Genomic DNA, 16,602 nt, shown 5'->3' on the forward strand with positions numbered 1-16,602 from the left:
TCTCCTGGGGCACCACAGTGCACCACAACCACGTGTCCCCCGGGGGCCTTCCCATAGGGTGCAGCCACAAACCGGCGCACGCAACTATATTTACAAGTTACCTCGCAGGTCCCCATTTATACACCTGGGTGAAGAGAGGCAATGGAGATAAAGCGCCTTGCCCAAGGACACAACGCAATGATCTGGCCAGGGCTCGAACCTGTAATCCTTAGAACCTGTAATCCTTAGATCACAAGTCCACTGCCTTAACCACTTGACCACAACGCCCTCCCGAAATGCAGACAGTAATGAAACGTGATACCTTGTTATCTTTTATCTAGACCTGAGATGTCCATGCTGCTATGTACACTGTGTTGTGAGTATTGACCATAGCTGTATGTATCGACTGTACACTAGTGTCTAATTACCGACGGTAACAAGCTGTGTGTGTACTTTCTGGGATCGATGGTGGTGTCTTACACATCTGTTTCACCTCATTCAAAACTAGGTCAGATTACCGGCATTAGACGTTTCTTTTTGCGCGAGTCTTCACACCTTAACGTTATCCGTAAGGACTAGTAGTAGTAGTAGCCTTAGACCAATCTAGTAGTAGCCACCGAAATTGAATATGCCTCGTTTTCCTGCCATGTATTTGCCTAATTAGATATGGCGCTCTTCTTGTTAGCGCTTGATATCTCTAATTCAATTTTGGATATCTCTAATTCGAATTCTTGATATCTACTGTATATATAAGTCAATTTTGGATATCTATAATTCAATTCTTGATATCTCGAATTCTTGAATTAAATTTTGGATACTTCGAATTCTTGAATTAAATTTTGGATACCTCAAATTCTTTTCTTTATATCTCGAATTAAATTTAGGATATCTCTAATTCAATTCGAGATATCTTAAATAATGTTTCCCTTTTGACATCTTTAATTTATTTCTTAATATCTTAAAATTAATTTGAGATATCTTATATAAAACTTCAAGATATCGAAAATGCAATTTCTGATATCTCAAATAATTACACATCTCTTCAATTTAATTCAAGATATTCTGAAATTAATTGGAGATACCTCGAGTTAAATTGCAGATATCTCTAATTATTGAAATAAATGTTAACATGACGTTCCATACACCCGTCCCCCCAGATGGGCTAGCGAAATAGAGGCCTTTTCATTGTTCGATTCTACCGGGGAAGAATCTGGTGATGAGTAATGGTAAGGCTGGATCGGGAGGGGATGATGTGAGGGGGGGGGTTAAACTTCTGCCAATTTGGAAATGAGATGGGTATTAAAGGTAGTAGCAAGGATTATTCATACTTTCTGCCCGTTAGAAGAGCAACATGACCCTCCAACGAGTGATCCGTGAATAGACTCTAGCACCAACACTCCACCCTGCCCGAACACACGCCGGCACGTGACCCCAACTAAAGAAAACTACGTTGGCTCCAAGTCCTAACTAGGATCCCCTTCCAATTGTAAAAAAAATCGAGTCATGCGCAGTTGCCACTAGCCCCAGTGCTAAATTACTTTCCCCGCCTTCCCAATGTCGCCTAGCAATAGCGAATTATAAAGAAGTGATTTCTGAATTTAGGGAAAAGGAGTCTAATAGCTGCCAGAGAGTAAGGTCCGGCTTCTGAGTTCCACTAGGAATTGCGACCACCATAAAGATGCACCCATTTTAATTCCCAACAAATAGTGGCCGTAATTGAATTCTATGATTATTTCTGAAGTTTTAATGCGGTTTTAGCGACTTAGTTACACGCCAAATCCATTGTCTGAAGGAAATGAAAGGGTTCATGAATCACAATGTTTCGTTAATGATGAAATTTTTGATTTAAGTATTGTCTTTGTCAGGTGATTTAATACTACGGATGCCAATATTGTTCATTTAAAAAATTTCATTTTACTACTAATTTAGCGTTAAAGCATAAATTGCCGCTGGATGTTTGCCAAACATGTTTGATACTTATGAGGGACGTTTTTGTAAGCCAGCCGTATGATTTTGCAATGTAAGTAATCGGTGTGATGTCAATATAATGTCTCTTCCATTCTTCCGTGAATAGTCAATGGATTTTGGATGCTGCTAGGTAACGGGTAATAGACCAGTTAGTAAAAATTTTTTTTTTTTTTTAGTCCAACATATTTTTCAGTAACTTCATTGTTCCTGGTGCAAAACGCATTACAATTTCATGTACTATCTCTTGCCAAACCAGTCAAACATCCAAGATACTCCGTTTATCTAGGTCTTGAATGTTAAAGTGGGTTACAGTTACTAGCAATTATCAGAAGGGGTCTTATTTGGTTTCAGGAATTTGCTAGAAACCACTTTTATAAAAAGAAAGAAAAATCAAGTGCATAGTTTTGTTTATTATTGCAAAGATGTGAGCAATACTTGCACAGATATTTATTCCTCATAGAAAACATCAGCACATCATTCTATAAGACACATATACAAACAATAGATAAATATGTCTCTTCATCACTCTGTATGTTTCTCTGCTCTTCTGTCTGTCTGTCTCTTCTACGTGCTTCCTGTTTGTCCGTTCTCCGCAAAAAACACACACAAATGCATTCAATGAATGGTCAAAACTGGCTCCTGTGACAAGTCTACAATATTGAAGTGACTTGTTTCAACCTTCTTAAAATAAGGGAAGAAGGAACCGTACAGAGAAATTGATAAAATGACTTAAAAGTCAAATTGACAGTATCAGCTACCACAGTGTTTTACCAGTCTTGGGTTAATCATTAGCAATTCTGTTCTAATAACCTGAGAAAAATATCCACGAGGACTTTTTGGTGACAAGTTTCAGGTCAACTGAAATAATCCACAGGGCTTACATTTGGAGAATTTACACAAGTTACTGACTACCTTGCTTTGAACTATCAGGCAATAAAATGATATTGAACACATATTATTTTTAATAGTAGGTTTTCATTTTTCTTTTTAATTTCATTGAAAGTCTAGCCTCCATGCACATATCATATCCAATCGTTTGCGAATACAATCCTTTCCATGAAACATTCAAAACATTTTGTTTTGCTTTACTATAGTTTTGCTGACTGAGCGTCATAAATTCTAAGCATTTTCGGTGATATCCTTTGACTGACACGAGAGTCACTTGACGGTAGGGGCAGGTTCGATGTCGTCGATTCCCAAATCAAAGAATCGGTCCGCTCTGTGCTTTCGTAAGACTTTGATGGCGCTTTCTTCGATTGATTCGGGATAGATTCCTAGATCTTCAAACTGTAATGCATTTGGATCCACTACGTCTGTGGTATGTTGCTGAATGAGAAGGAAAGGAGGAAAGATATGGTTACCGGCAGTTATCAGAGGAATGAAACATCTTACAAAAGAAAGGGGGGGGGGGCAAGTAGATGTGGTACACTTTAGTGCCCCAGGAGGTATTGTTTGAATTGTGCACACTTTGGTGTGTGGGTGTGACAACAAGTTACCAATGAGCAGGGGTTAAGTTGTAAAATCGTGTGTGTGGGGCCTTGGCCTCAAAGCACGACTGTAAACCTTCAACTTTAACTTTAATGATCTGGATTGAATTTTCTGGTAAAATAGATTGTTTGGCTCAATTTCAGATTTCAGATAAGACTTGCATGAAAACTGGGATGCCCCTCTCATGGGATTCTAAGTGATGCCTTTTGACAGTTAGACAGGGAGATGCGTTTGCTAGGTTGATTATATCGGCAGAGGCTGTCCATGTCACAGGGATTATGATAGTGGTTCTCAAACTTTTAGGCGACCGCCCCCTTCGACCATCTTGAACTGTCCCAATGCCCTCCCCTTGACCTACCGTTCCTAGTCGGCCACTCAAGCGAGCAATCAGACTGTCCGAAGATATGCATTTAGGAATTAAAAAATGGCCTACATTCCCAACAAGATGATGAAATCTTTCTCAACAATAGTTATTTTTTGGTTCCCAGACCCCCTGGATGCCTTAGATCGCTGCAGTGTTGTGTCGTAATTGTTAGGGACCCCCACATCAGTGCCAACGCCCCTACTCCCCGTGTACCCTGTAGCGCCCCCGGAGACTTCCCAATGCCCCCAGGGAGCGACAGGGATCACTTTGAGAACCACTGGATTAGAATATCAAAGCTATTCGGGAGGTGACTTAGGATGGTGATCTATTGTCTGAGAAAATTGTATAGTCAGACTTACCAGTTCTAACATATCTGGCGTCATCCAAGGTGTGAAAGGAGATTGCTTTAGGATACCTGCGATCATCTTGAGGATAGGTCTAGGTACTGGATACCTGATGTATGGTCGTCTGGTCACACGGTATAGAAAATCTACCAATTCTGTGAGCTTGTAACCATTAGGCCTAAGAATGAGAGAGAGACAGACCAAGCAATCCTTGAGTAGCTTTATTTAGACAAGAATAACTGGAAACATGAAAGATTGCAAAACTTACCAGTTGTGGATATTTAAATGTGACAAGCTTACCCATCTCCTGTCTAGAGGGAACTTATAGCCTATTTAGCAACGGGTATACAGTGCAAACGGTTACAATTTATTGACATGATAGAACAAGTGTGCTAATGTGGTGAGGAGACAGGTAAACCAGGAAGTGAAACAAATACAAAACTCTTCTTGATTATTCAATCCACAATCGACATAAAATTTCCTCTGGTAGACAGGGGAAGACATTTTGGATGTCTCAGATCAAGAAAACAATATGAATGTGCAGGCATTGACAGAGAATTTGAACCCTTACAAAGAAGATATTACTTTCCCCTGAGGAAAGTACGAAAGACTCATCATAATGTGGCTTCAAATCACAGTTTGGGATGGTAACATGTGAAATTGGCTTGAGAAATGTTGTGAAACTGAGAAACCAGAGATCGAGAAGCTGTAGAATAAATGTTAGAGACACACGATTCAATAAAGGATCAACTGTGGATTAGGTGAACATTGTGTTGTCATGTCGTCTGCCAAAAGTGTTGCGAGCGGCAGTTTAACCTTGAAGGTGTAATAAACAATGGTCCACAATGTATAAGTATCATGTAGCCTGTAAATAATAGTTAAAGCAGATGTTTAACAAAATACACTTTGATGATTCCCCCCCCCCTCAAAAAAAAAAATAGGAAAAAAAAGAGCATCTACGTTTAAGTTAAAAATTACAAAAGTCTGACCAGTGTCATATGATGGAATGCGCAAGACGGGGGTGTGAGGTGGGCACTTTTTCGTACCAATTTTGCCCCCAAAAGTGCTCGATAGAGCACGATATCTCACCCCCAATACACTATGTGTAGGGATTGGATAATTAGCTACTGCGTCACATGACCTGAATCTGTCGGACCAGTTTGCTAACAGTTAGTGGATGTATCCATATTGGGGACTTAAACGTAACAACGCTTACCCGGCTAATTCAATCTTCTTTCCGCCAAGTTCTTTATCTCTGACTGCACTGACTACTGCCTTGGCAACATCAACAACCTTAGAAACGGGAAAAGAATAATTTACAAGAAAATGATGATGACCCATGGGAGTACTAGTGCTGATAGTTGACTCTTTCTTTTGTAGTCGATTAATCGCATAGCTCTTCTCGCGATGACACGGTTACAGTTATTGCATCACCACTGTCATTTTTACCTTGCAGAAAAAGTTTAAAAATTAAACATTCCTAGGACTGAATGTTGCATTGCAGAACAAGCGTATTACTGAAAAGCAAACGCATGAATCTAACTGGGGCAGGTGCTTGCTGATTTTTAACACAGCACAGTTTTAGTGTAGCACTGTGAGAACTGAGAACCTGTATACTTTTGCGATATATGCTGACAAACTGCTTTAGTGTTGTTTTTGAAAGGTTAGGCTATTTTTCAAAAGCAAATTATGTGTATTGCTAGCTTGTAGTAGAGTAAGGGCAACTTAGGTTGTGAGCGCGATTAATCGAACTTCCAAAGTGCAATCGTGACTACCTGGGATTAATTGATTACGACTATCAGCACTACTATACATATAGGACCAAACATATCATACTAGCTATTTCTTAATATTTATCCACATAAAAAGGACAATTGCTTTATTAGAGCTACGGACCATAAGAATTTTTCAATTTTTTATTTTCAAATGTTAGATAGAAAATGCTTTGCAACATAGAAATGGATTTTAATTGAATGAATTCTCTTGACCGTAAAGGCATCTAAAGAATTCACAAAACTCAAACGACGTTGAACAATTGCCAATGCAAACCACAAACACAATGGTATCATCAAAATGTGTTTGCATCAAGGAAAATTTGCCATTTAATGTCTGGAAGGTCCATCAATGGATGAAAGTGACAAAATTATTTGGTAAGACATCTTTGGTAGTTGTTAGAACAAAGTAATTTAGTACTTACAAACACTGGTCTCTTGACAACACTACCAGCATCCATGAATAGAGGAACACCACCAAAATACCTTTGATCTGCAAGAAAAAAGAAACAAAAAACGTGAAAACCTATTCCAGGAAAATGCTATAGCAGCATACTACGGAATATGAAAGATGTGTCCCTTTAGTAGTGTTGAATATATAAATTATAATATCTATGTAGAAATTATTCAAAGTGTAGTTTAATTAATGGCTTTACATTTAAACATTGAAATAAAAGATAAAACACTAATGCGAATACAAAGGAACCATTATACCATTCACTAACATACAGGCTAAAATAAACAAATTTACCATAGAAAGCAAAACTCTGAATTGGTATTTCAGTCCTGCAATTTTCATTTTCAAAGTCACCGCAAATTATTGAAAAGGCAGCATCAACAAACACCATCGAAATATTTGAAGATGTCAAGTTATGTGAAACACAGATTCACCGAGATATGATGTTGAGTATCAAAATAATCTACTCTTTTATTGAATAGAAAGAGAAATCAATTCACATGTTTGTTTCTTTGCAGCATGTGATTTAGAAGCTACCAGAAATATCCACAGAGCTGCGTTTAAAATATCATGCTTCATGAAGACAAAAACACAAAGGAATTCATGTAGACGGTAAACGTTTTGCTGATCTGATGAAACATTCACAAGTTGCTGTAGAGAAAACGGTTACAAAGCTTGACTCACTTGCAAAGTGATTGAAGAACCGGTCCTCTGGTCCGAACATCTGGGATGGTCGGACGATGACTGCGTCGGGGAATTCTTCTAGGACCACCGATTCACCTGCAGCCTGTGTCAGTGATGGGTGATAAAACAGGATTAGAAGGAGGGCTAAGCAAAGACTATGTAGAGCAGAAGAAATAAACCAAAGGTATAAAGTAAAGCTAACCATTAAAGAAGATCAATATTTCAATTTTTAAGTAACATTTAAACCTTTTAACTTATGATGCTACTAATGAGTTAATTTAATTTAGAGTCTTGTAGCTTTCTTCCCAAAAATATTAGCAGCATTACCATGACAATGCCAAACTACCAACTCTTCTTGGTCACAAACAAAGAAATCAGTCACCTTTGTCCGTAGAAACTTTGATTTGGATCCCAGATCTGCTCCTAAGGCAGAGAGGTGGATGAATCTCTCCACGTTTTCTTCTTTACAGATCTTGGCCATGTATCGTGGCAGCTCAATATGAATGTCCTCAAAGCTAAAGTTTCTCGTTTCGTAATCTTGACCGACCAAGTTGATGACCACATTGCAATGACTTACAATTTCTCTCATTTTGTCTTTGTCCCTGATATGAAAATCCTGTCAAATTGTAAAAAGAACAGCTGCAAATAACAAAAACTGGTAAACAGAAATCTTCTCATCTTCTATAAATTCACATTTAGGTTAATATTATGAATTTAGAGGACCAAATATTTGATTTTTGTAAAATTCATTGGTCATTTACAGACAAACTACCAAAAAAAAAATTCTTATGGTTGCTGACATACTTAATGAGGTACACAAAACTACCACTTTTCATTTCAAAGCACTTTGATGGAGGTTTAGTACCGGGAGAAAGTGTTCAAATTCTGTGTACATAGCAGTTTGATGGCTCTAAATTTGGTCTCTTACTGTATATATCATATAACATGTTTATATCTACAAAACCTGTTATACATCTTTGCACATATATCTATGCAATTTGATCAGTTTGTTTAGATCTATTTCTAAAGTTGTAGTTTGTGTTGGATTGTGACTTACCATCATAGTAACCAAGTCATATATATTTCACACATTATTTGTAGATTTAATTTCAGGATGGTATAATATATAGTACAAGATGAGTTACTCCTGCCAGTGTAGACAAAAGCACTTGAAGTACTTGTTTAAGAGTAAACTTGAGAAGGATAAATATTTAGTCAGTTAAGGGAAGCGACAAGTACTACAAGATTGATACACATTAAGTGACATGTGTATGTAGAAGAAGTGCGCAATGAACATAGATATTCAGTGTGAGAGATTAAAGTATGTGATCCTATCATGGCTAAACATTTGAGCTAGATAAGGAACATTCTATTGGCAGACAATGATGCTTCTACTTAAGAGTAAAAATGTTTCACATTGTTAGTAGAAAAATACATTATCCCTATAATACTACATGTGGAATGTATGCTTAAGCTGTTAAGCTGTTAGTGTTCTCATTATTGAGAATTTTATTACAATGCAACAAATTTTTAGAGACATATTTTTTGTAGAAACATTTTGTTTTTAGAAACAGTTTTCATCTGTAGATAAACGATTGAACTGTCGTAAAGAAAAACTCAGACAATTTTGCCTCACTTGCCTAGACATCATTCATCCAACTGTTGCAAGAAGCATTAACAAAATATCATTCATAAATTTTAAAAAGTTCATATGATCATATCTTCATGATACAATATGATAGCAGGATGTGATTTGTGACTAGTAACAGATGCAAAACTTGTCCAGAAAGTTTGTTATGCAATCATCTTTAACCACCAAAATATCTCTCCAGTACCTGGCTTGCTTTGTCCTTTATCAATTAACAGTTTTTCATAACTTTCATAACAGAGATTTGGCAATCTAGCTACCCAAATTGGAGCACAGATAGGCATATGTCAGTAGTAACAGTTCTTCAAACTAATCTGATCACAAAAGGCATATTACAAAATCATGAACTGTTCTCATGTATGATGTAGGTAACCTTTAAAATGATCTGCTTTCAATTATGTGAACCCTCAACTTCCGCTAGTGTTTCCATAATGAGGCAACGATACACAGGAAACATAGCCAATAAAGACTGACATAATGGTTTTGCCTGTTTATAAAAGAATGATAGCCTCTTGGCAGTATGAGCTCCATTAACTGTAGAAAGGAAACTAGGGTATTAAGGTCAAGTTTAACAAGATCGTAGTCATAGCTACTGTCATGGATTTGTTGACTGAATGAGAAATCTTACAGGATGTTCTGTGTGATATGAGGATTAGCCTTCTAGGTTGTATGAAAAAAATGCTGGTTTTCAAGGAAGGGCAACATATCTCGGCAAATGTCTTGCAATGATGGTAAATAAACTGCTTATCCTTTGGGTAACCTCATTGTATAGGTTTCGTTCTATGTTTAAAAAATGATTTGTCATGTCAGGTGATCTTACAATTTAAGCCCTATAAACCATGTTCCCTGGAAGGTAAGACAGGTTGAGACTACAAAGGAAAGCTTTGGCAAAAGCAACTCATTTCCATGTTGTTTTGATAAATACAAAAAAAAACAATACCAGGCCAGGGTAACTATTGTACTCCATTCAATCCGTGGAATTTTGATATAAGGAAGGAATATGGAAAATATGAAGAAATGGAGGGTTTTTTCTTGAATTTTGGTTTGAGGATAAAATGGACAAATTCTGAAGGAAAAACCAAAACAAAACAAAACAACACAAACAATATAACAATGAAATGTCTTCCTTGAATAGAAATAGAACAATGGACTGCAAACCATGTGTTCTACCAATTGAACTGTCCAGCTCTGTACATAATCTAATTAGCATCGATCAGTTTCAACAATTTCACGTTTTCTTTTCTAGAGGTGCAAGTCAAAAAGTCATTGTACCTGGCAATATTATGGGACAGAGGACCTCAATCATGCCAGTGTTTTTTTTATTCTGGTATCATTTTTTTCCCCTTCCAAAGGAAGTATTATGATGATAGACTATTTTGAAATTTGGACACTTACCCTATACAGTAGTTGTCCTAGGTCTCCCATTACTTTGAAATGGTTTAAATTGTAGGGTTCACACCTGTATGGAATCATCACTTGCGATCCATCACGGCCTGTAAAATTAAAGAGAAAACAGGTGAAGTTTCTTTTATGGGTTATCAAACATATATAAATAAGTTATAATGCAATAAATGAGTTTGGTGAGCTACAATTAATCGGTCAATAGTCTATCCCTCCTTTATCAGAAATAGTCTTCTTCTATTGGAACTAAAACTATTTTGAGATTGTAAAATTTTATGACAATATACTTTATGTGATGTGTCAATCTCAGTCCTTTCAGGTGTTGATAGAATTGGATGAATGCTGGGAAAATGCTTGGAAGGTTTACAACTTTTAATAGAGCTAGAAATATTTTGAGCTCTGGAGTTGTAAATAGATAATTAATAAGATTAAAGCAGATACTTCTGAATCTTGATCTATTATGTCTGGTCTCTTTCTACTTTCTGGGATACCTTTCATGTTACATTGGGTAACCACTACCCCTGGGATATAAGTGAAGTCAGTGAGGGCACTTCATTTTTGGGATTAACAGATCAGTTTAACTCTCAGGTAAATGATGTGAGGAGGTAAGTTTACTGTTTGAATAAATTCCTGTTGAGCTATAAAGGAAGATATTGTTACTGCATTGACTGTTAGGCCAGGAGTGGGCACGAAATTGATTTTGCGAGCAAAACCTGAAGGAAGCACTAGTAACTCCCTGTGATTATAGTACGAATGTTACATTATGTGGGAATTAAGAGATCAGACTGTTCTACATGTACTCACTGCTCATCTGTTACATAGAAATATTCTACCACAAACTTTTTTCTCTCCTATAGGGTCCTTGATGTGGACTTGAGTGTCCCTCCTGATCCTTTTTTTTTATCTACTAAACGAAACCAAACAAGCCCTATATTTGGTCATTCAGTGAATCAAGTCGTTGCTTGATGTTAGAAAATAAAAACATTTGCTCCGATATTACATGGTCCAGCAGACCGTATTTATAGGTCTTGAAAACCTAGCAGGCTACTAGAAATTTTCACACAGGTCACACTTTCTTCACCTGTTTAGTATCTTTTTCATAGCGTTTTGTCTACTCTATGATGATATCTTGGTATGCTTTAGAAACACAACACAGCTTGTCAAATTGTTCATTCCAAATTTCCAAGCAACTAATAACTGCTTACCTAGTCTACTGACAACATATCTGCCCAGAAACCCTGTCGCCCCAAAGACAGCTGCTACTACTCCACTGAATGAAGAGCGTCCACCAGTTCCTTTGGGGACCAGCGCTTCATGGTATGAGCTGGCATGCCTGTTGCTTTGCGATTGGGTCACAAGTGATGCCAGAGGTCTCAGTGTGGAACCTACAGAACAAAGAATTAGGAAACAAAAATTATTTTTCCATGTGATTGAAGTTTTCTGGAGTTCTTGTAGTAATATTTCTATATGCCTTTAAGTTGTGCCATAAGTTTCATTAGCTATAAGATGTTTTATGTAGCACTTGAAGTAGAGTGATTCACTATGTATATTTTAGGGATGCACCGGATCCAAATTTTTGGATCCGGCCGGAACCGGATTTTGCCGGATAGTACATGAAATCCGGCCGGATAAAATCCGGCCGGAACCGGATTTTTTCATTACACAAAGAAAATCATTAATAAGAAGTAGAAGTATGAAACAAGGATAATCTTAGGTGAGGTATACGCATATTATAAAGAAGGTGAAATTAAGACCCCATTTATGAGATTAAATATGACTTGAAGTGGTGTAATCTACATTCTTTAATAAAATAACTACAATATAATTGTTGACAAGCTTGATACAGTATGTAAATTTGTTTGCTGGAAAAATACTGCATACTACCTATGAAGTTTGTTTTAAAACCATTTAATAGATTGTTTCACACATAAAAATTCAGAGAAAACATGAATGCCAACAATAATGGGAAAGTAAAGATTCAATGGAACAGTATTTTGACTGATAAGTATATGAATGGTCTATTTTAACTGCACAATATTAACTGATGAAGGCTGCAAGATATGATTTCACTGCAAACTGCTTTTTTTGTATATAGCTTCATGTTATTACAGTAGTTGTATTATTTTGGTTGATCTTTAGAAACAGTGGGTCAGACCACTGAGAAATTAAATTAAACATGTTAAACCTAATTTTTCTTTACTTTGAATGTTTTTATTAATTTTTGAAAATAGTTTACATTGATTTAAGTTAATACCAACACCTTTTTAAGGAATAATTCAGGCCAGATTTTGAAAAAGATCCGGCCGGAACCGGAACCGGATAATTGCTCACTATCCGGCCGGATTGTCCGGCCGGACCGTATATCCGGTGCATCCCTAGACTATATTTTATACATTTCTATACATATTAATCTCATTCTCCCATCAAGTTTGAAAATAAAGGATAATGTAAGCTATTCAGTTTCATTTATTTATTTTGTCATGTTCAGCTCATTATTTCACACATACATTCATGCATGTGTGATACGTCAGTGCAAAAACAAGGCAAAACCCTTGGTCAGATAACATACTGATACAGTCAGAACAATCTATACTGTAACTTAAACAGTTATACTTACAGCTCAAGTGACTTCACTATAGATAAAGTTATAAATTTTACGAGTTATCTGCATAACTGCATGTACTGTACCAAGCATTTTTCTTACTGCGTAGCCTAGGCGGGTATGACTGTTGATGGGCCCCAACTGTATTTGCTAAGGTAGCATAACAACTAATGTTCAGGCCTAAGACAGGGACCTAGGCATGTGACATAGGCCTAGTCCTAACAGGAGTGGGGCTGACAGCGACACAAGTTACATGACTTGATAGCACATCAACTTATAAGTCTGGTACGCCTAGACTAGGATACATAGTAATTAGTATTAGTAAGTAGCCTAACTTAAGCTACGGGGTGAGTAAGTACTTAAACTAGTATTAGTTAATAGTAGCCTAACTAACATTACGGGCTAGCCTAACGAGTAACGTTAGTATATTTACTCATTATTGAACGGTACAATATCGTTAAGCCGGTGAGACATTCCGAACGAGTATAAACAAAGTGATAATTAAGCCATTACATGCTACAAGCAATAATAAAAAAGCCAGGTAGGGTTGGTTGTTGAAAACATCACCTTGTAGGCCTAATGTTAGATGCTGTTTTGTCCGGAGGACAGTCTTCAAAGCAGCCATTTTGACGAACTAGGTCTCACCGCCACTTAGCAGCAAAAAGTTAGCATATATCTACAATACGGAAGTGGTAACATGTAAAAATTATTGGTGCCGATAAAGCGTTTTTCTGTTGATTTGGAACAAATGAACTTCTTTACAACGATCTCACGAAAATTGAATCCATAACTTGTGGTAATCACTATCTTTCTTTCTTGATTTCCGGTTATAGCTAGCTTAACTGTGGATTAGCCAATGCCTGTCGGTGTTATTCATTACTGTTGTGTTAGTAATGTTTGCCTGTAGGCAGACTAGGCTACACAGCCTACAGTTAGTCCTACACATGTAGCCTAACCTGAATTAATAGTAGTACAGTACATATACGTAGTACTAACGTTGTAAGAGTGCTTGTAATAGTAATACTAATATTAACACCAAGGCTAGCACTACTACTACTAGTAACTTTCATGAAATTACTAATACTAGGCTTAACCCATTTCACACATTTTTTTGCTGAAATATTGCTTGTAGATTGTTACAGTTTCTCCTTGAGATTTGTATAAAGTGTCTTTAGTCTACCAAGGCCAAAATTATAACTGATAGTGATAAGGTAAACTAGTAACACTATTACTTAGTAAAAGTTAGGCTTAGACTTACACTAGGGCCTGATTTCAAGCCCTCTACTTCTAGTTTTAATTTTACATACTTACTAGGAGTAATTACCCTTACCTAAACCTTTTTTCTGCAGTAGGTAAATAGTACTTGGATTAATTGCAGAATACCCCGCAACTTTGAAGCAACACCCATAAGAAAGGTTGGCGACTGCATCGGTAGGCAGTCTAGGCTAGCAATAATATTCAGAGAGAAATGCCAACAAATGTATCAATGTATCATGTGTTGTGGCTACACTGTAGGTTTATTTATGCATAGGGAAGTTCAATACGAAGAGGGATGCCAAAAAGAATCTTAAGTTCAATGTATTATGCTGTTGTGGCTACACCGTCTACACGGTTCCTCTTTTCACCATTCCTTTTAAGAGCGACCCAACACAATTATTACAATGGGACAAAATTAAAATTAAGCATAAGGAAGTTCATTATGAGGAGAAATGCCCAAAATAAAAGTTTTAATGCATTATGCTGTTGCTTTTCAATTCGACATGATGTGTAAAATTTAAATTCCTTACTGCCTGAAACAGCCAAATCACTCAGTTTATAGAATGTGAATTTGAACAAGTTTATTATTATAATTAAACAATGGTTTGTGAGATATGAAAGAGTAATAACAATTATTGTTGTATGTTCTTTTCTTTCCACAGCGCTTTTCACATTATTACGGCTGCTGTCTGAAACAAAGCAAAATTGTAAGCTAATCGGGACCATCAAAAGTCACCATGTCTTACATGCTCCCTCATTTGCAGAATGGATGGCAAGTAGACCAGGCAATTTTATCTGAGGAGGACCGTGTGGTTGTTATACGATTTGGGCATGACTGGGATCCTACCTGTATGTCCATGGATGAAATTCTCTTCAAAATTGCGGACAAGTGCAAAAATTACGCGGTATTTTTCTTGGTCGATGTGTCTCAAGTGCCGGATTTCAACAAAATGTACGAGTTGTACGATCCTTGCACTGTTATGTTTTTCTACAGAAACAAACACATCATGATTGATTTGGGTACTGGAAACAACAATAAAATTAACTGGTCTTTGGAAGATCCTCAAGAGATGGTTGACATTGTTGAAACAGTTTACAGGGGTGCAAGGAAAGGAAGAGGTCTAGTGGTGTCACCTAAAGACTATTCAACAAAATATCGATATTAAGAAACTTGTTACAACCTTTTTCTGTTTTCCTTTATTTTATATCTCCTCACTATTTTCCTCCTATTAAATTTTCCTTTCTGCAACCATCGATATTTGTTTAATTTTCTTGACCTAGTCGCATACAGGGGGTAGGCTCAGTGTATACATAATTGGATGATTTGTGGACTCATTTTGCTACCTCTACCTGCTTGACACAAAAACTTTTCTTGGTTAATATTTCTTCTAACTAGCAAGCTCACTTTTTCAAATCTTTCAAGCTTTTTGTTCGTTTACAACTGTTTCCAGTCTAACAGACTCTCCCCCCAGTACAGAACAGCTTCATGAAATATTTCGCCATACTGCATTAGACGTTTCACATCTCTTACAGATTCTCGCATTGTATGGCTAATATTCCATTTCATTTGTAACTTGTAAGCTCTTATAATTTATCACTACGGAATATTTATGAATAGCAGTTCCAAAAAAATTAATATACTTTAAAAAATATTTCTTGTGCTTCTAAGGTCTAGTCAGATCAGATGCAGCTGGACTGGGGTTATATGTTTATAGATCAAAGTCATAGGTGGAAGCCTGTATAGTCCACATTCACAATATTTTGTTTGATCAAAGTTTTCCTCACATCCAGAATTGTTCTCATTTCCAGACATTATTTAGTTAGAATTAATCATATCATTACGTGATCTGTCTTGAGCTTATGTTAAGCATAGTACAATACTTCAGTGTACTAGCTGCTATCCGGGGGATGGTCAGCAAAACCTAGAAATAAGCTTCGATTGTCTAGTTTTGGGGAATTTCATTTATTTTTACTGCCTACAGTACAGGGAGTAATTCAGTGTTCAATAGTTTGTGTAGCATTTTCAAAGCTCTGGATTTTTTCTCTCATTGAATGCTATATTTCCTGTGTAGAAACCTGCTATACGTATTAACACTTGTATATCAACTTGACCATTTTGTATAGCAGTTTGCAATGCGATACTGGATAAAGTATTCCATGCAGTAGGCTTAGTCTGTGTCTGTTCTTTCAAAAAGCATCAGACCAGGCAGATATGTTTGAGCATGGCAGGTTTGACAGGTACTTGATTAATGGTAGATTTGTATTTAAGTACTTCATTGCATTGTATGTGCAGTATGACTATAGCCAACAAATTCACAAATATCATAAAAAAAGTCTTTAAGTTGTATTGCAATTTGCAACAACTTTTTTTGTCTTTGAGAAAGTTGCCATATCCTGTGTTGTTTTCCTAAGGCTTAATCCGAATGACAAAAGAGGTTATGCATTTCAAAGTTTCAATATTAATTATTAACCGTTAGTGCTTAAAAGAGGTAATATAAAGGGTGACAGAACATGAGGGGGATGTTGTTCCAATTCAAAGAAATCTGTTTCGATGAAATTCATTTGATGTGGCATTTCATTCTATATTGTTTGAGTGGACTGGGAAATTGAAAACAAACTTTAAAATGTCTTTTGTTCT

General features: G+C 36.6%; 2 protein-coding genes across 2 annotated transcripts; one reads left to right on the forward strand and one right to left on the reverse strand.

The window, feature by feature from the left end:
* Nucleotides 1-2,349: 2,349 nt before the first annotated feature.
* LOC139969783 (NADH dehydrogenase [ubiquinone] 1 alpha subcomplex subunit 9, mitochondrial-like) lies at nucleotides 2,350-13,444 on the reverse strand. The gene is made up of 9 exons (XM_071975045.1): nucleotides 13,275-13,444; nucleotides 11,311-11,490; nucleotides 10,100-10,197; nucleotides 7,439-7,672; nucleotides 7,057-7,159; nucleotides 6,341-6,408; nucleotides 5,360-5,436; nucleotides 4,159-4,321; nucleotides 2,350-3,273 (listed from the first exon to the last, which is right to left on the reverse strand). The coding sequence occupies exons 1-9, from the start codon at nucleotides 13,330-13,332 to the stop codon at nucleotides 3,106-3,108; spliced, it is 1,149 nt and encodes a 382-aa protein (XP_071831146.1). The 5' UTR covers nucleotides 13,333-13,444; the 3' UTR covers nucleotides 2,350-3,105.
* A 1,257-nt stretch (nucleotides 13,445-14,701) lies between these two features.
* On the forward strand, nucleotides 14,702-15,130 carry LOC139970221 (thioredoxin-like protein 4A). Its single transcript, XM_071975860.1, has one exon. It carries the CDS (start codon nucleotides 14,702-14,704, stop codon nucleotides 15,128-15,130), a length of 429 nt encoding a protein of 142 aa, XP_071831961.1.
* Nucleotides 15,131-16,602: the final 1,472 nt, after the last annotated feature.

The sequence above is a fragment of the Apostichopus japonicus genome, chromosome 7, assembly GCF_037975245.1.
Source record: "Apostichopus japonicus isolate 1M-3 chromosome 7, ASM3797524v1, whole genome shotgun sequence".
NCBI classification, from domain to species: Eukaryota; Metazoa; Echinodermata; class Holothuroidea; order Aspidochirotida; family Stichopodidae; genus Apostichopus; species Apostichopus japonicus.